The 20,489-nt window shown below is 38.5% G+C and overlaps 1 protein-coding gene across 3 annotated transcripts in view; it reads left to right on the top strand.

The window, feature by feature from the left end:
• The window catches only part of VPS45 (vacuolar protein sorting 45 homolog), a 67,704-nt gene extending 47,215 nt beyond the window's left edge, over window positions 1–20,489 (top strand). For all 3 annotated transcript variants that reach the window (XM_060139075.1, XM_060139076.1, XM_060139074.1), the window contains one exon: window positions 19,855–20,489. In XM_060139075.1, coding sequence (XP_059995058.1) covers window positions 19,855–19,942 — 88 coding nt within the window. In that variant the 3' untranslated portion in view covers window positions 19,943–20,489. The remainder of the gene's footprint in view (window positions 1–19,854) is intronic.

Below are 20,489 nucleotides of genomic sequence, written 5' to 3'. Positions count from 1 at the left end.
TGCAATACCTAAATGTTCCAAAATCTGGTTTTTTAAATTTACTTTCATAAATATATAGCCTCCAGCAATAAGTAAATAGTGAAATTTTTCACTATCAGTAAGAAGATAGTGCAATTTGTATTTCAGAGTCCAGTTACTGTAAAGGCTTAAGTAATTGAAAGCAACAGTTTCAGCTTTTAGAGGAAAGGCTCAATTTTCATGATGAATGTGGATTACCTTGGGTATTACTAGACTGTTAAGTAATTAAGAGTTCACAACTCTTAATACATATTGAAATCCCAGACTCTCAGTAAATGGGAAGGTTAATATTTTTTAAAACTCAGTTTTATACCTGGATATAGTAGGGCTGCTGTGAGCAGCAATAAAATATGGGGGGAGAAGTTGAACAATTTGTTTCTGTGAATTGTTAGGGTTTAATTTTTGTGGGAGTCTGTGCAATTTCCTATGTAATACATGGATTATTTCTTAAAAGTCCAAAGGAATAAGTGACAAAGACACAGCCTTAATCTCAAAACACTACCGTGCAGAAGTATTATTTTGAGAGACTATGGCAACCAGGAAACAGAGTATACTTTTAGATGTGCCATGATAAGTGCCCTCTTTTTAAGCTTTTCTTTTTTTTTTTAATTTATTTTATTTATTTATTTTTGGCTGCGTTGGGTCTTCGCTGCTGTGCGCGGGCTTTCTCTAGTTGCAGCGAGTGGGGGCTACTCTTTGTTGGAGTGCGCAGGCTTCTCGTTGCGGTGGCTTCTCTTGTTGCAGAGCACAGTCTCTAGGCACGCGGGCTTCAGTAGTTGTGGCATGCAGGTTCAGTCGTTGTGGCTCGTGGGCTTAGTTGCTCCATGTCATATGGGATCTTCCTGGACCAGGGCTCGAAGCTGTGTCCCCTGCATTGGCAGGTGGATTCTTAACCACTGCACCACTAGGGAAGCTCCGTGCCCTCTTTTTATACTTGGAATTATGTAAAATATGATATGCCCCACAAAGATCTGGATTGGTGAGCATTGTAATAAGCAGAAAAGAAATCATATCTTGGGAATTCCCTGGCGGTCCAGTGGTTAGGACTCCGCGCTTTCACTGCCATGACCCGGATTCAGTCCCTGGTTGGGGAACTAAGATCCCACAAGCCCTGCGGTGCAACTGAAAAAAAAAAAGAAAAAAGAAATCATATCTTATAGCTCAGAGTGTTATATGCTGATATAGAAGCTACTATCCTTGCAGAGTGGGAAATGCCAATTGCAAGATATTTCTGTGATACAGGTCACTTGATTTCCCTGATGTATTAAATAAAATCTGAGATTATGACAGATTTATTTTGAAGTCAGATCCCAGCACTACCACTTACTAGTTTATGATTTGGAGCAAGATACTTAATGTAATAGGTAGATGGGTCAAAACTCGTCTCTTGCATCCTAGAAAATCACATAAACCTCACATGTAGCAATTTGAACAGCCTTCATCCTGGGATACCTTCTGTTTCTAAAATACATTGAGATTGCCTTCACTGTGAATTGAAACAAAATCTTAGTTTTAAACAAAACCAAAAAATAAAAAGCAATTCCTGGGCTTCCCTGGTGGCACAGTGGTTGAGAGTCCGCCTGCCGATGCAGGGGACACGGGTTTGTGCCCTGGTCCGGGAAAATCCCACATGCCGCGGAGCGGCTGGGCCCGTGAGCCATGGCCGCTGAGCCTGCGAGACCGGAGCCTGTGCTCCGCAACGGGAGAGGCCACAACAGTGAGAGGCCCACGTATTGTAAAAAAAAAAAAAAAAAAAAAAAGCAATTCTTTCCTTCCCTCCCTGACGTATTTCCAGAAATGAAAGTAACTTTTGGTGAGAGAATAGGGCCTGTGTATAAGTAAGCTAAGTTTTAAGCCAGAAGGTACCTGAAGATAAATGTCACTTAGAGGGTTTTTTTTATTATAAAATATCTGCTTTATTTGTAAGAATAAATGACTATTATTCCATGTTAAATGTGGTTGCCATTCTCTGTGAAAGCATTGAAAATTCTAACATTTTTATTTCTTAAGTTTTTTGTTCTACTTAAAATGTCCCTTAGATTTTAAAAGGAAATATACATTAATTGAATCTGAAATTCAACTTGCCATTTAGAGTTCTAATTTCAGCTGCTCTCTCTTAAGTACCTTATTTCTTTAAAATAGTTCTTTTGTGACAATAGTATTCAGTGCTTCAAGCACTGATCACAGTGAAACAGAGTTCTACAGGCCTTTTGTAGTTATATGAGTTGTTTCTATAGGACCTGCTCTGTTGATGTGTAATTGTAATTATCTTTGTTAGCTTTAAACACTATTTAAAATAGATGGTGTGTGTTTGCTGCTAAGACACCAAGGAACTTTGCAGAAACTAATTATCTCCTTAGCAACATTCTTAATAAAACTGCCTTCTGAATGAAGAGAGGTAGTCAATATTTTCTTCTCTCTCCATAGCCATATGAAGTTTAATATGAATTTTGTATTGCTTTCCCTTCTCCTTTTATACATAATGAAATCAAAGAAATAAAAGATAGTAACTGATAACAGGGACCTCTATACAGGCATAATTTTCATGCCTTTTTCAAAGCAGAGCACCTGCCCTGAAAAAGGATCTAGGTAAATAGATTCAGCAGTGACCTGAACACATGCAAGTGCTTGCCTTAAGCAGTTAGTCTGTTATGTCTCTGGGGTCCATGCAAGTTTGCAGTGTGCAGACTGTCATCTCCTGTGTCAGTATTTGCACATCTTACGGATATACTTCCCCCTGGCCCTTACTACTTCCCTCTTCATTTGTCTCATTAGTCATACTGGCCTAATAGATCCTCAGTTAGCGGGGAATAAGTCAAATTTCAACTTCTGAAATTATATATGACATGGGTTGTTCTACTCACCACAAATATTTTCACCAAAGTCTTTGTGAAACAGTCAGAAGTAATATTGCCCTAGTTATGAGTTCTAGAATAGATAAACATTTATTGAACAAATGAGAAGAGCATAGTCAATAGTTCATTCACTCTTTCAGCAAATATTTACTGAATATTGGAATACCTCTGTGAATAAAAGCAAAGATCCTAATCCTCAAGAAGCTTACATTTTAATGCAGAGAGAGACAGAAATAAACAATAACTTAATAAATAAGTATATTTTATAGTAAATCAGAAGATGATAAATTCTATGGGGGAAAAAAGCAGAGCAAGGTGAAGGGAAATCAGTAATGCATAGAGGCAGTAGGGTTCAGTCACACTGCTCAGTATGGTATCGGGAAAGGCCTCATTAAGAAGAGATTTGAGCAAAGACTTGGAGGAGCTGAGGGAATGAGCCAAAAACAGATGCGGGGAAGAGAATCTCAGGCACAGCAACGCTGTGTCCTAAGGCAGGATCATGCAGTGTATTCAAGGAGACTGAAGAGTCTGGGGTTGCAGTCAGGGAAGTATCAGGCACCTGATCATGGACGGCCTTGTAGATTATTTTGAGGACTGGTTTTCACTATGAGTTAGAGAGTATTGTAGGACATTGGGTTTTTTTTAACAGCTTTATTGAAGTAAAATTCATATACCATACAATTCACCCCTTTAAAGTATACAATTCATTGGTTTTTGGTATATTCACAGATATGTGCGACTACCGCCACAGTCAATTTTAGAACATTTTCATCACCTCAGAAAGAATCCCCCAGCCTTAAGGAACCACTAATCTACTTTCTGTCTCTATAGATTTCCCTGTTCTGGACATTTCATATAAATGGAATCATACAATATATAGTCTTTTGTGAGTGGCTTCTTTTACTTAGTATGTTTTCAAGGTTCATCCATGTCGTAGCCTAGATCAATACTTCTTTCCTTTCTACGGATGAATAATATTTCATTGTGTGAAATGAAATACCATATTTTGTTTATCCATATGTCAGTGATGGACATTTGAGTCATTTCCACCTTTTGGCTATTATGAATAATGCTGCTATATATATTTGTGTACAAGTTTTTGTGTGTATTGTAGAGTTTTGAGTAGAACCATGACATCTGACTTATATTTTAGCAGGATCACCCTGGCGATCAAGTTAATATGAATTGAGAAGTATTATTTATCTTAAAATATTCAGAATGAATATGGGTTATTATAAAAATGCAAGTTTCCTAGACATATATAAATGAACTATACCCATTATGCATTCATCTACTGAGTCATTATTCTTGTTGTGTTTCTGAAGCACATGATCGTACCTTGCAAATAAATGAGCACCTTGGTTTGGGTTTTGAGCTGGCTTTTGCTTTATCTCTTCACAAGTCAATCAGTGTTAAAGAGTTCTGGTCCTTGCTGGCAGCAGTTGACATGTTAGGTTAGCTGTGTGAGCTGAGAGGCCAAGAACCAGATCAGTACGGATGGAATTGTTCTCCCAATAGAAGAAATCCCTCTGTCTTCTCAGAAACAGGATAGAAGTGGAGTAGAAAAGGGAGGTGAGGTGAATGTATTAGTAGTGCTGCCAACATTACCTGAGCCCTGCCTGAACTGTGGATGAAGAGAGCTCTTTAGTCTTCCCCAGTGCTGTCAGTCAGATCAGTACTTTCTTAAGACTTTTGACAAGGAGGAAAAGTAAACCTAGATCAACAATCCTCTTACTGCCAGATTCCCTTTCAAACCAATAATAATGACTACACATAGTAGGTTCTCTATAACACTACTGGATTCAAATAAACCCTCATTAACAAGCCTGCACAATAATTAATGGTCTCATTTTTCAGTTATTTTCTCTCTAACTAGCAAAGACAGATGAAGAAAAATAGGCTCCCCCCACCCCTGCAAGTAATTCATGCTCATTGTAATAAAAAAAATTAAATATAAAAGTCAAAATCATTCATACTACCACACAACTCAGAGCTAACCACTGTTAATATTTTGGTATATTTTCTCCTAGTGTTTTTTTCTTTACCTGAAGGTTTTTGAGTTTTGTGTGTGTTATGTTTGTTTTTGATGTAATAAGGATCACATTACATTGTCTATAAAGTTTTGTACTTGCTTTGCCCACTTTTAATTATACTGAGAACATTTTACCATTAAAATGTTTTTACCATTAAAATGTTACTAAATTACTTAAAACGATCCTAATGGCTCTATAGTTTCAATTTTAAGGACGTATCTCTGTTTAACCATTACCATTTGACATTTAGATTGTTTACAATTTTTTGCTTGATACAAATACTGCAGTAAACATCTTGTATATTGATAAACCCTTGTCCTATCTCTGAATATTTCCTCAAGATAAATGTACAGTGAGGCAGTCTCAAATATTGCTAGTAGAAGTGTAAATCCATAACTTTTCTGGAAAGCAGTTTGACATTATATATTCAAGGGCATGGGGTTGACTTCATGGCTCTTGTTGTTATTGAGGGTTTTTTTTAGTTTCTTGATTTTTTAGAAGCCCTAACTCAGGTGTTGGAAGTATTCTATATCTTGATCAAGAAGATGGTTACATGACTGTATACATTTGTTAGAATCATCAAATGATATCCTTAAAAGTGGAACATTTTATTGCCTATGAATTATATCTCAATTAAAAATTAAAATTTTAAAAAACAAAGCACTGTAGTACCAAACTGACATTTTTTCCTTGATATGGTTAGAAAGATAGATAAAAAGAAATAGTTTTCTTACTATGTATTTCAGTGTTATTTAGTGACATGCCCTAGAACCACCAGATATTAGCTGGTGTTATGAGCACATGATTTGAAAAACACTGATCCATAGCAACTCCTAAGAGGGGATTATGATGACACTAAGAAGTAAAATTTATTTAGCATATACTATGTGTTAGACACTGTTTTAATACTTTATACCCGTGCTATCCAAAATGTAGCCACTAGCCTTTGTAACTATTGAACACTTGAAATGTGGCTAGTCTAGTTTGAGGTGCGCCACAAGTATAAAATACATATTGGAGGGCTTCCCTGGTGGCGCAGTGGTTGAGAGTCCGCCTGCCGATGCAGGGGACACGGGTTCGTGCCCCGGTCCGGGAAGATCCCACATGCCGTGTAGTGGCTGGGTCCGTGAGCCATGGCCGCTGGGCCTGCGCGTCCGGAGCCTGTGCTCCGCAACGGGAGAGGCCACAACAGTGAGAGGTCCATCCCGCGTACCGCAAAAAAAATAAAAATAAAAAAATATTGGATTTCAAAGACTTAGTACACAAAAAGTGTAAAATATCTCATTAATTTTTTAAGTTGATAATGTTTTAGATATATGGATTAAGTCAAATATGCTATTAAAATTGACGTTACTTATTTCTTTTTACCTTTTTAATGTGCTTACTAGAACATTTAAAATTACATAGCCACTCACATTTGTGACTTGCTTTGCATTTCTATTGGATAGTGCTGCTTTATTCATTTAATTTTTATTTAATTCTCATAACAACCCAGTGAGGTAGGTGTTTTTATTATTATCATCAATCTTATTTTTCAGATGAGACTTAGAGTAGTTAAGTACTTTGTCCAAAGTCATAGAGCTAGTAAGTAAGTGGCAAAGCTGGAATTGAACTCAGTTTGTTTCCAATCTGGGCACTCAGTTGAAATAATATTTTAGGAAGATTTATCTAGCTATAATTTTTTTTTTGCGGTACGCGGGCCTCTCACTGTTGTGGCCTCTCCCATTGCGGAGCACAGGTTCTGGACGCGCAGGCTCAGCGGCCATGGCTCACGGGCCCAGCCGCTCCGCGGCATGTGTGATCTTCCCAGACCAGGGCACGAACCCGCGTCCCCTGCATCGGGAGGTGGACTCTCAACCACTGCGCCACCAGGGAAGTCCTAGCTATAATTTTTTTAAATCCCTTGCTTATAAATGTCACAAGATAGCAAAATATGTTTTTATCAAATGGAAAATATGTGAAGCTTTCTGCCTACTAAAAAATATTGTAAACCAGGGCTTCCCTGGTGGCGCAGTGGTTGAGAGTCCACCTCCCGATGCAGGGGACGCGGGTTCGTGCCCCGGTTCGGGAAGATCCCACATGCCGCGGAGCGGCTGGGCCCGTGAGCCATGACCGCTGAGCCTGCGCGTCCGGAGCCTGTGCTCCACAACGGGAGAGGCCACAACAGTTGAGAGGCCCGCGTACCGCAAAAAAAAAAAAAAAAAAAAAAAAAATTGTAAACCAAAGCAGAGAAAAAACAGTATAAAAGTAAGGAATCATTTAGTTTTGTTTAAAGATTTCTGTCATCCAAAGATAATTAAGAATGAGATTTAAGACAGTGTTGCCCTTTGGATAAAAATGACTAACTTGATTAACTAATGGCAGCTGTTAGTTTCATTACTACCCGAGATGATGCCTGAGCTTTGGTAATAATATAATTCTGACAAAGTCAGGACATTAGTGTTTTTTTGTAGAGAGTACAGTTTAGAGCTTAGAAAACAGTTAGCATTTTGAATTTCTGTAGATAGATTTGAAGCTGGGAGGATGCCGATTCATATTATCAACAGGTTCTTTATAGATTTCTACCTAAACAAGTAACACTAGAGACTTGGACCTTCTCCTATAACCACGAGTTGGTTTGATCTCTGAATTATTTACTGAAAAATTAGGATCCTGTGACAGAATTTACATTTCAAAGGAAGAGGAATTCAGAGGACACTTCTTCACTTGTAGGTATTTCAGAATCAGTTTTGAAACTGTTGGAACCATCACCATCTACCATCTCTTGGTAGAGATTTTTGGGAGAGTTTACTTTTCTCCTGTAACCAAAGTGTTAAAACACCATTGCCAAGAGCTGTGATGGAGTGTATCACCTGTCACTGACAAGCATTTATTGAGCACTGTTATGTGTAAAGTACTGTGCAAGGTGTTAGAAAGATGAAGACATATTCTATGTCGTTGAAGATCTCAGTGTCTAATGGAAAAATAGGCATATAAATGAATAACTGTAACAAGATGCTCTTTTAAAAAACTAAATTTAACCCAAGATTGAAATCTGTGTCCCCTGATTCCAATTTATTTGTACATTGAAACATATTTTTTAATTAAAAATAGCGTTTTGTTACAAAATCAATACGTAATCCTTATAGGAAAAAAGTTTAATACAGTTAAGCAAAAATAAGATAATAAAAATATTCATACTACCACCATCACACCATTGGAAATATCAACCATCTTGATGTATGCCCTTTTAGGTTTTTTCCTATTAATGTATACACACGTATGTTTAAATAAAGTGGAATATACTATACGTGTACTTTCAATGAAAATACTTATATATGTCATTTTTAATAACTGAATAGCATTCTATTGTCCGATTATGCCACAAATTATTTAACCAATCCTCAGTTTTTTGTTCACTCAGCAAGTACTTACTGAGCACCTATGTATTCCAAGAGCTATCTTGAGACTAGATATATTGCAGTGAACAAAACAAATATTTTTTGATATTCATTGTTTATATTTTTTTTACTCTTATAAACAGTGCTATAACAAACATGATTTTATATACATCTTTACACACTTGTCCATTTGTTCACTTGGGATAATAGTAATTGGGCATGTACTATATGCCAGACAATCTTCTGACTTCATTTCATATATTATCTCATTTAATCTTCATGATCCGAAAGGTAATATTCTTGTGGTTCCAATTTTCAAGTGAAGAAACTGAAACATTAAGAGAAGACAGTTAAGTAGTTTGCCTTAGGTCATATAGCAAGGAAGTGCAAAGCTAGAATTCAGGTTCAGATTTTTGGGATCCTAGATTCAATGCACTACTAGCAATGTTGAGATGAAATTACTGCATCAGAGAATATTAACATTTTTAAGATGCTTAAATACTAATTTGCCAGCCAGAAAAATTTTACGTTTATAGCTTCACACCATGCCCTTCTAACCCTGAAGTTAACTGCTCCTGATTCTTAAAAATAAACAAATTTTTAAAAATCATCAATTTGGGACTTCCCTGGTGGTGCAGCAGTTAAGAATCTGCCTGCCAGTGCAGGGGACACAGGTTTGAGCCCTGGTCCAGGAAGATCCCACATGCCACAGAGCAACTAAGCCCGGAGCAACTAAGCCCGAGCACCACAACCACTGAGCCTGTGCTCTAGAGCCTGTGAGCCACAACTACAGAAGCCCACGCATCTAGAGCCCGTGCTCTGCAATGAGAGAAGCCACCGCAATGAGAAGCCTGCGCACTGCAACGAAGAGTGGCCCCCAGTCGCCACAACTAGGGAAAGCCTGCACGCAACAACAAAGACCCAACGCAGCCAAAAAAATAAATAAAACTAATAATTTTTTTAAATAGATTACAGAAAAGAAAAAAAATCATCAATTTGTATGGAGAAAATTAGTTAAAAATATTTTACTTCAACTCAAAAGAAAGAAGAAAGAAGCAGATGAATAATGCAAAGCTAAAAGAAGAGACCAATAAATGAAAAAGTCAGAAATAGAGACAGATTCAGAGAGGTATGTACTGTCTGGTTTCAAAGCAGCCTCCAGTTCCAGATTCCAGCCCCTTCTGAGGCACTGATCTTACACTGGTTCAGTGATAGACCCCCACCCCCATGTCGTTGAGTACACTTTTTTTCTTTTGCTTAAGCTAGTTTGAATGGGTTTCTGTCCCTTGCAGCCAGAAGGTTGCAGTTTAGGAAAATGATATTATCTTTTACAAGTTTATAGGATGTGCCTTTTTGTGTGGTATGTAAGACCCTATCCAGTGTTTGCATATTTGTTTCAGGATTTGATGGGTTAGACAATAAAAAACTTTAAATGAAAGGAAAAGCTCAAAAATGCTAATCCTGTGTAGTGATACACGAGAGACTCGTTTACTTCTTTATTTCCTATGTTATCTACATTTTAATGTTTTTTAATGATGAGAAAGATGTTGTACAAATTTTTAAAGGTCAATTGATGTCCCTTGGGATTATTAAGTAGCAAAGTATGTAGTTGATTATCCTCTACACACTCCTGCAAAACTGTATTACCTTCCCCAATTGAATGATGCGTCCTTTAGGACATAAGTTCTTTCACTAGGATTATCATTAGAACTTCTGGGCTTGAATGAGACCTGTTATTTATAAATCACCTTATTGTACTCTCTGGTCTAAGAGGCAGTGTAGCACAGCAATTAAGAGCAAGGCCTCTAGTGACAGACTGACTACCTTTTTTAAATCCTAGTTTTGCCATATGTCCACTTGTATGACCTTAGGCAAATTATTTAACTTTTTTGGGCCTCAGTTTTCTCAACTGTAAAATGGAGGTAATAATAGCTCCTTATATCATTGTTATGATGATTGGGTGATATATATAAAATATTAGAGGAGAATCTGGCGCAGGGTAAGCACTTACTTAATATGTGTTGCTTGCTGCTGCTGTTGTTATTACTATTACATTTGGGGAAAATAAAGTAAAAAAGACTTTAGGGGCTTCCCTGGTGGCACAGTGGTTGAGAGTCCGCCTGCCGATGCAGGGGACACGGGTTTGTGCCTCGGTCCAGGAAGATCCCACATGCCGCGGAGCGGCTGGGCCCGTGAGCCATGGCCACTGAGCCAGCGCATCCGGAGCCTGTTGCTCCGCAGCGGGAGAGGCCACAACAGTGAGAGGCCCGTGTACCGCAAAAAACAAAAAAAGACTTTGGATACTCATTGTCACCACCTCTATTGTCACCCATACTTCCAAATCACTTGTTTTGAAAACTACTTTAACGTAATTCGAGAGCAGAATTATATTATCATGCCAGGTAGGAATATACTGGGGCAGTGGTAAAAATTTACTCTGACGGTAGTCCAATTGCCAGGTGACTTCTGTGGTCTTTGGAGAAAAAGCTTTAGTAACTTGGTTTCCATTTGTGCTCACACAAATTTCCTCTTTGAAGCCTCCAGACTTAGTACCTCTGTAATTAATAGACTTGCACAGAGTCTTCAACATCCTGTTTGCTACAGATAGGTAATTTGGAGCTTTGTTTCCTGTTGGGTTTGGGGGGGTTGTTTGTTTCTTTGTTTGTTTTGGTATGGCGGTCACCATTCTACTCCTCTAGTTGTGGTTGCTCTGACAAATTGACGTGGTCTTGAATGTTCCCAGTGGTGAGAAAGTACATCTGTAGCTCTCTTCATTCTCAGATGATAACCTCCTTTCGTATCTTTACGTAACTGATACGACAGGCAGTTCAGTCTTTGAGGAGTCCATCTCTTGCCCTGTGGACTATGAGGATAGTCCTTTCTCCTCGCGTGATACTCCAATGAATGACACAGGCACAGTGCTGGATACATGCAGAATCCCATTGGCTGCTTTTTTGTTCTGTATCTTCACAGGGGGAGAGGAAGTAGGACCAAGGGCTCCTATTTATTTGTTTTGCTTTGCTTTGCTTTTTGTTTTTTCATAAATCAGGTGTCCAGTACTAAGGTGGGAACTGGGAAGGAGTAGCTACAGTTTTTAATAGGCAGTTACACTGTTTGTAAGAAAGTATCATAGGGTAAAGTAACCTCAATGGAATTGGTTATAATCAAGGAAATATTTTATATCTTAATTCAGTGTTTCCCAAGGTCTGTTCTATAGAAAATTTGTTTGGGGAGATATCGATAGATATTGCATTTAAAAAGATTCTTAGCCAGCTAAGTTTGGAAAAATCACTGTATCCTGGAAAGGAGAGAGATTCACATTAGCATGCTAAAGATTGTGAGAAACTTCAGAGTATAGAAACCCTATAGATATAACTTTTTTTCTTAATTCTATCTTAATATAATGTTTTTATTAAAGAGTATGTGTAAATATAAGTTAGAAAATATAATGAATACCCTGGGATCCTTCACCTAAGGACTAGAAAATTGCCAATAACATGGATCTATCTGTGTGATGTGCTGAAATTACATCCTTTATCTCCCTACGACAAGTAAGCACTATCCTAAATTTTGTGTTTAATTCCCTTGCTTTGATGGGGAGAGTTGTATTTTTATCGCTAATTCTAAACAATGCATTGTTTAGTTTTACTTATTTTTGAGCTTAATAAAAAAATTGTATTATACTTTTTCACTCAACATGCTTCTAAGATTCATCTGTATTGTTCCATGTAACCTTGTTCATTCCTTTGTCGGTGCTGTGTACCATTCCACTGTGTGAACATACCACAGCTTGCTTCTCCATTCACCTGTCCACAGATATTTGAGTTGTTGGTTTTTTTGTTTTGTTTTGTTTACTATTGCTATTACTATTGCTTCAGTCAGAGAGCAGCAAGAAAAAAATGTGAGCCAAGGATATTGACAGAATGTTATGATTATACTGTTTGGGAGCAAGAGGGAAGATATTTATTAAGTAGCTGCTTTATATAAAGTACACTTCCAAAGCAGGGCCTAAAATACAAAGAAAATAAGATGTCCCTATCTTTGATGATCTTATGTCCAGATAGGGGACTTAAACAAATCTGTATTTCTCAAATTAGGATATGATTAGTACCAGAGACACACAAAGGCACCAAATAAACATGACACATCTTTTGGAGTGTCTGTTTTCTTAGAATTGCCGGGGAGAGGGGATGTTCAGGGGTAGAATTAAATAATTTAACTGGAATTTAATTTAAATTCCTTGTCAAAAATATGTTTATGTTGAAATTTAAAAGGTCCTTTTATGAAAAATAACAAAATTGTTATGTATTTTTAAAACAAAATACCAGACCTCAAAGAAAGATGTAAGCTGGTAAACCAATTTGGACTGTACCCTCAGGACTAATAGATTCATTGTCTTCTGTTGTTAGGGGTTCTTAGGAACAGAAATTTGAGAAGTGTTAATGTATGTAAGTTAAATAAAATGCATCCAAAATAGATATAATTAACTCTGGCAGAGTAATCAGGAAATGCTTCACAGTGGAGAGAGCATTTGTGCTAGACCTTAAAGAGTAAGTTGGATTTCCATAGGAAGAAAGAGCATTCAGGACTGAGAAAACAGCATAATTGAGGACAGGAGGTGGTGGGGAAAGGTACAGCCCATTTGAGAAATAATGAGTTCTTTCTGGGTAAAGTATATACATCCAGTGAGGAGCAAGATGATGTGTGTGTGTGAGATTCCTAATATTTTCCGACATAAATGTTGAAAGCCAGAATTTTTCCTTACTCCTGACAAAATTGCTGTTGAATATTTAGCAAAAGTATAGCATGATAGGTGACATTTAAGCTGAGGTCTTAACTTCTTTAAAAAATATGAATCTGATTCATGTATTCCTTCAGCAAATACTTAATTCAACATCTACTTTATACTAAGGATACACACATCAAGAAAATATTACTCGAGGTGTACATTAACTGGTAAGAGAAGTCATTAGAAGAGAACTTGCACAGCTCCCACTACTGCTGCTATCCTCTGCCTTCACATCACAGTGGAGAATGCTCCTGGCTAACCCCAGCCCTCCTACTGGGGCGCCAGATTGCATCCCCTCACCTACCCCAGGGCATCACTCCAAACCTGCTCCTCTCTCAATTTCCCACTCTATTGGATCATTCACAGAAGCATAGAAACATGCTAGGATTTTTCCCCTTCTTTAAAAACCTTCTATTAACCTCCTATCTCTTTCCACATTCTATACTATTTCTCTGTTCTCTTTTATAGCAAAATTCTTCAAGAGTTGTTTTTACTCACTGCCTCTGATTCCTCTCCTTATATATTCTCTTAAACCTCTACCTTCTTTTAAACCTTACCTCTTCTCTTAAGCCACTCCATTCAGGCTTTCATGCCCATCAATCCCCACAATTGCTTCTGTTGTGGTTCCAGGGATCTCCACATGGCTAAAGTCAGTCACCTTTTAGTACTCATTTTACTTGCAGCAGCATTTGACACAGTTGATCAGTTCCTTCATTTTGAAAGACTTTTGTCACTTAGCTTCCCGAGACTGTACTCGCCTAGTCCTCCTCCCTCACTTGCCATTCCTTCTCTGTCTCTTTTGTTCATTTCTCCTGTTTTTGGAATCCCTGGAACTCTGTCCTTGGACTACCTCTCTTCTTGTCTGCACTTCACTCCCATGTAGTCTCGTGGCTTTAAATTTTATCCTCTAATGACTCCCAGATTTACATCTCTAGTCTAGAGTTTTTCAACTTCAGCACTGTTAGTATTTGAGGACAGACAATTCTTTGTTGTGGGGAACTGTCCTGTGCATTATAGGATGGTCAGCAACATCCCTGGCCTCTACACACCAGATGCCAGTAGCACCCCAGCAGTTATGGCAACCAAAAATGTTTCCAGACATTGCCAGATGTCCTCTGGGCATAAAATCACACCCTTCCCCATCGAGAACCTCTATTTTTAGTCTGAGCTTCTCCCCCCGACTCCAGATTTATATATCTAACTATTTGACACTTCCACTTGAATGTCTAATAAACATCCATATTTAACAATGATCAAACCAAGCTTCTGATATTTCTTCTTAAATATAATACCCCTCAGACTTATCCATTCTTCTAATTTCTTAGGCCAAAAACCTTGTTGTCTTCGTGACTCCCCTCTTTCTCTCACCTACATCCTGATTTACCAGTAAATCTTGTGATCCTTCCCTTCAAAGTGTGTCCAGAATCTGATGCCCCCTCACCACTACCAACCTGGTTCATGCCACCATCACTTCCCATCGGGATCATTACAACTGCCTTACCCTTAACCCCTATGGTCTGTTCTCAATACAGCAGTAGAGTGATCCTGAGAAAATATGTAATTCAGGGCATGTCACATCTCTGCACAGAACCCTCCAGATGTTTCCCATCTTACTTAAAGTAAAAATCAAAATCCTTACAATCCTTACCAGGCCTTACATGATCTCATCTTCACACTCCCCTCCATCCCCTTCCCTTAATCTCTCTAATCTCATCTCTTACTACCCAACTTCACTCCAGCCACACCAGCCTCCTTCCTGTTCCCTGAACATACCAGGCCTTGGACCCCTTGTGCTTGCTCCTCTCCCAGATATGTCTTCCATTGCCTTATTCAAGTCTTGGCTCAAATGTCAGTTTCTCAGTGAGGTCTTCCTTGACCACTAGATTTAAAATCTCACACCACCACTATCACCTCCAAGTCTCCTTCAAACCTGCTTTATTTTTCTCCATAGCATTTTCTTCATCTAACTTAATAGAGAGAGTTCTCTTGAATAAGAGAACAAGATTGTCTGGGTTTGCATCCCAACCTGGTCACTTTCAAGATATAAGACTTGATTCCTGTGCCTCAATTTCTTTGTAAAATAGGATAGTTTCTATCTCATTAGAATAGTACCTCGCATATAATAAGTGATATGTTTTCACCATTATTATTATATTTTACTTATCAATTTTGCTTGTCTTCCCTCCTCCCCCAGTGGAATATAAATTCCATGAGAGCAGAATTTTTTTACTTCACTTACTGCTATATTCACAGCTTCTGGAACAGTGCCTGGCACATAGGTGCTTAATAAATGTCTGTTGATCAAATTGTTATCTCTAGAGAGACTAATGGGGAGAAGAAGAGTCATGGAAGACTTGAGCTTTATGTATACTATTTACAACTTTTACAAAAGGAATGTATTCATGTATTACTTGTACCCTCAAAAAACTCATAGGCTTGTAAACAAATAAATTCCTAGAGGAATATTGTGAGAGCGAGTTGGGTTTTAAAAGATGCATCGTTCCACTAGATAAAATGCGAGAGGGATGAGACAGCTTTCTAGACAGAGGGAATAGTGTGTGCAAAAAGCAAAGAGGTATAAAACACAGCGGTAGCTCTGACAACTGTAATCAGTATTTTGAGGTATTAAAAGTTCCATCTTGGTGAATGGATAAAGAAGATGTGGTACATATATACAATGGAATATTACTCAGCCATAAAAAGAAACAAAATTGAGTTATTTGTAGTGAGGTGGATGGACCTAGAGTCTGTCATACAAAGTGAAGTGAGTCAGAAAGAGAAACACAAACACCGTATGCTGACATATATATATGGAATCTAAAAAAAAAAAAAAAGCTTCCGATGAACCTAGGGGCAGGACAGGAATAAAGACACAGATGTAAAGAATGGACTTGAGGACACGGGGGGGGGGAAGGGTAAGCTGGGACGAAGTGAGAGAGTAACACTGACATATATACACTACCAAATGTAAAATAGGCAGCTAGTGGGAAGATACTGCATAGCACAGGGAGATCAGCTCGGTGCTTTGTGACCACCTAGAGGGGAGGGATAGGGAGGATGGGAGGGAGACGCAAGAGGGAGGGGATATGGGGATATATGTATACATATAGCTGATTCACTTTGTTATACAGCAGAAACTAACACAACATTGTAAAGCAATTATACTCCAATAAAGATGTTAAAAAAAGAAAAAGTTCCATCTTGGGACTTCCCTGGTGGTCCAGTAGTAAAGAATCTCCCTTACAATGCAGGGGACATGGGTTCCATCCCTGGTCGAGGAACCAAGATCCCACATGCTGCGGGGCAACTAAGCCCACGCACCACAACTACTGAGCTCGTATGCCCCAGCTAGAGCCTGCATGCTCTGGAGCCCGTGGGCCACAACTAGAGAAGAGAAAACCCGCACGCCACAACTAGAGAGAAGCCCACGCACCGCAACAAAAGATCCCGTGTGCTGCAACAAAAGATCCCGTGTGCTGCAGCTAAGACCCGACAAGGCCAAAAATAAAATAAATAATAATAAGTCTTAAAAAAAAAATAAAAGTTCCATCTTATCCCTCTCTCTCACTAATTCCTATGTTCCAGCTAAGTATTTGGCTATAATTAGAAGCTTATTACTCCATTAAGGCAAATATCTCGGGGTTTTTTCTCATTATTTTCCTGTAAGTCTTTTTCTGTTTTCCTGCCCCCCCAGAATGTCCATTCATTTTTTTCATCATACCACTCTTCAGATTTGATTCTAAATTCCCACAATGTCTTTGTTATAATAAGAAACTCACATGTAATTTCTATCTGTGGAGTATAGTAAAAAAAAAAGAGGAGATAGATAGATAGATAGATAGAGTTTTGTTATAATATGTAGCTTTGTTTAGGAACACAGTTGTTCAGCTTAATTATTTTAGTAATTAAAATTTAAAATCCTATAAATGTTAGTGTCTAGTCCCTTACCAAAGACTTAAAAGTGAAGAAACTTGTTTTTCAATGTGTGATGCAAGACTTTTTGAGGTTGACTTTTTAAAATCAGGGATTTTTTCTGCCCACCTTCCTTCTCTACATAGAGCTGGGAAATCACCCTTGATGACAGCACAAACCAAGGCAAGCAATAGTGCTAATCCACTAGATTAGCTCCTGGTACCATCACTGTGTATACCATCTCTCATGTTGCATTGTGATTGTGTATCTCTCTGAGAGCCCCTTAAAGTCAGGAGTCATAACAAGTGTTCATATGAACACCTAGTTCAGTGCCTACCGCATAATGGATGCTCAGTAAATACTGGTTAAATTTAATTGAACTGAGCTGAATTGAATTGGATTATAGTACCACAGGGGAAGGGGATTTTTGAGTTTGCTTTTTAAGTAAGACTGATTTAAAACAAATCTAGAAAAGAAAAATCATTCTTTTTTGTTGTTTTTAAACATAGTCTAAAGTTTGGGGTACAGATACCAATATGTTCATCACCTATAATTTTTAAAGCATTCTGCAATGACTCATCAGAGTCCCCAAATAGATACTTTTTAAAAAGCCACAATGGCCCTGGGGGACAAAATTAGGCCTGGCAAATATAGTGTTTTCTCTTTGCAGTCAAGAATGTGGGGTCTTGGGCTTCCCTGGTGGCGCCGTGGTTAAGAATCCGCCTGCCACTGCAGGGGACACGGGTTCAAGCCCTGATCCAGGAAGATCCCACATGCTGTGGAACAGCTAAGCCCGTGCGCCACAACTACTGAGCCTGCGCTCTAGAGCCTGCCAGCCACAACTACTGAAGCCTGTGCGCCTAGAGCCCGTGCTCCGCAACAAGGAAGCCACCCCAGTGAGAAGCCCACACACTGCAACAAAGAGTAGCCCTGCTCGCTGCAACTAGAGAAAGCCTGTGCACAGCAACGAAGACCCAACGCAGCCAAAAATAATAAATAAATAAATAAAATTATTTTTTTTAAAAAAGAATAGATACCTAAAATTTTAAAAAAAAAAGAATGTGGGGTCTTGTTGATACACAGAGGAGGATCTTTAAGTATAATTTCAGGAAAGTTACTCCTTTCCTTTGCACATGTAGGAGTCTCATGTGAAGCAAAGATCACCTCATAAATTCCTATAGAGTTTCCCAGCATATTTGTTTCATTCTTACTAAAAGTCCCTAATCAATAACTTCTGTGTTATCTTTCAAAAAAGAAAGGCAATGCTGCCTCATTTCCTGACACTTGTTTTCTGGCCTCAAAGTGTCTCCTGTCCAACTGGCCAAAGAGCCAGGCTAGACAGAGGTGCCAGTATTAACAGAGGTGTTCAGTAGAGGAATAGATGAATTTAGCTTCCGCTCCTTTCCCTCTACTTCACTATTTTCTTCTTTTGCAAAGGAGTTTGGAATTTAAATTTTCTAAGCCTAGAATCTTCCAGGTCTAAGACTGTACAGCTGTGGTAATAATAAGGTACCTGGTCATTTCTCCAACCCTCAATCTGCTATAGATCCGTATCCTGAGAACGAGTCCAGCATACTTATAAGTAATACCCCCAAAACTCCTGTGTTATAGAGAAGGCTTTCTTGCCAATGGGTAGCTATTTTAATTACTTCATTTATTCCGTATACCTTTATTGGGTACCTACTAGGTGTCCGCCTCTGTGGTAAACCCTGGAGAGCCAAGATGAATAAGTGTTAGTCCCACCCTAAATAACTCACAGTCTATTTTGGCATCAATAATGTATAGAGTACCTAAGTAATAATAATATGGTGCTAAAATAGCACTAGGACAAAGTGATAATAATGATGGGGGTGATTAGTTCAGCATGGAGGAGAGTTTGGGAAAGCTTCACAGAAAAGGTGGCTTTTAATCCTCAGCCTTAAAGGATAAAAGGGATTTCATCAGACAAATGTCCGCTATCATTTCAGACATAGGACATAATAAGAGCAAAAGCATAAAGGTATGGAAGCTCAGGACATGTTTAGGGAACAGTGAGTGGTTGGGCATGGAAGGCATATAGGCTGCATGGTTGGTGGGAGATAGAACCAGACAAGTGAGAGTATTGTGTGGTACTGAAGGGCACAGATTCTAGAGCTGGGTTTGAATCCCAGCTAAGACACTAACTAGCTTTTGTGATCTTAGCAAGTCACTTAACTTCTCTATAGCTTGGTTTCTTCATTTTTTGAATGAGGATAATAGCATATATACATATACTATGTTTATATGTATACACACACACAGCTCAAACCAGTTCTCAGAACAAAAGAAATACAAGTATTATTAGGAGGCCACATTATGAAGGGCCTTGAATTTTAATCTGTATTATTCTGTAAGCAAAAGAAAGGTTTTAAAGCAGAAGAGGGGAGAGTATGCAACAGGATATAATCTGTATCTTAGAAAGTTGGTGCCACTTTGGAGAGTAGACTGGATAAAGAAAAGACTAGAGGCACAATACAAGTTTTGAGGCAGTTTCAAGAGTTAGATAAGAGGTGCTGATAGAACATGGTTCTGAGTTGATAGTAGCCTTGCCCTTAAAACTTCTGGGTTCCTGACTAGAAATTTCAAACTTGAAATATTAGTCTTAACAGATCTCACAAGTTTAACGCTAAAAGACACAGTGAGAACCCTGGGGAAGCGCACAAAGGGGTTCTCCTTCTAGTCTGGATGTTTTAGTGCTCAACTGATGCTTCTATTCTGCACCCAAATATCAGACCAGTGCTTCTTCCATTCATGATAACCTTTCATCTAGTTAAATGTCATGAGCAAGACATTCTGTTTTGGAGATGCTTTTTTTTTTTCCCTTGAGTAACCTCAAGTCTACTGGTCAGTTTCCTAGAGGAAGTTCTGGCTTCTGGACTGCACAGCCGAAGCAAGGACAGCTCTCAAGTTACATCAAGGTTAGCAAGCAGAAGATGAAATGGTGATGGAGAGGTGAAAAGAATGGCGCAACTTCCCCTCTTGCCTCGCTGCAGGCTTTCTCCACTGACCAGAGGGGTGTTGGAGAAGAGCCTTGGGTTTTGTGCTTCTTGTTATAACCCATCTCCAGGTAGCCTGCTGATTCCTGAACTGTTGGCACAGACACCAAGACTCCAGTGGTGAGTTGAGAATAAGTCTGAGCCCATTCCAGCACACTTCTCTCATGTTTTCTTTATCAAATAACTAAATGTATTCCTTGTATTTGATAGCACAATCACTTCAGTTTCTGGCAAATTTTGTTGGGATCTTACTTGAAAAAAGGGTTATCAGAGCTTAAAGGAGTTTTAAAAAGTAAAAATTAGATGCACATACTGTAGATGCTTCTCTTGACCCCTTTTATTTTTCATTAACCACATTCCTGAACAACTCATTTCTGAAAACCCATCATATTTCTGTAAGAACCATCCAAAAATTGTCCCTAAATTGCAATTTTCTGTGGTACTGAGAAACCATGTATGACTACAATAAAAATCCATTTTGTGAAAAG

Source organism: Lagenorhynchus albirostris, chromosome 2 (genome assembly GCF_949774975.1).
Source record: "Lagenorhynchus albirostris chromosome 2, mLagAlb1.1, whole genome shotgun sequence".
In the NCBI taxonomy this organism is placed as follows: Eukaryota; Metazoa; Chordata; class Mammalia; order Artiodactyla; family Delphinidae; genus Lagenorhynchus; species Lagenorhynchus albirostris.
The sequence above is the reverse complement of the archived record's forward strand: the minus strand, read 5'-3'. Positions and strand labels throughout refer to the sequence as shown.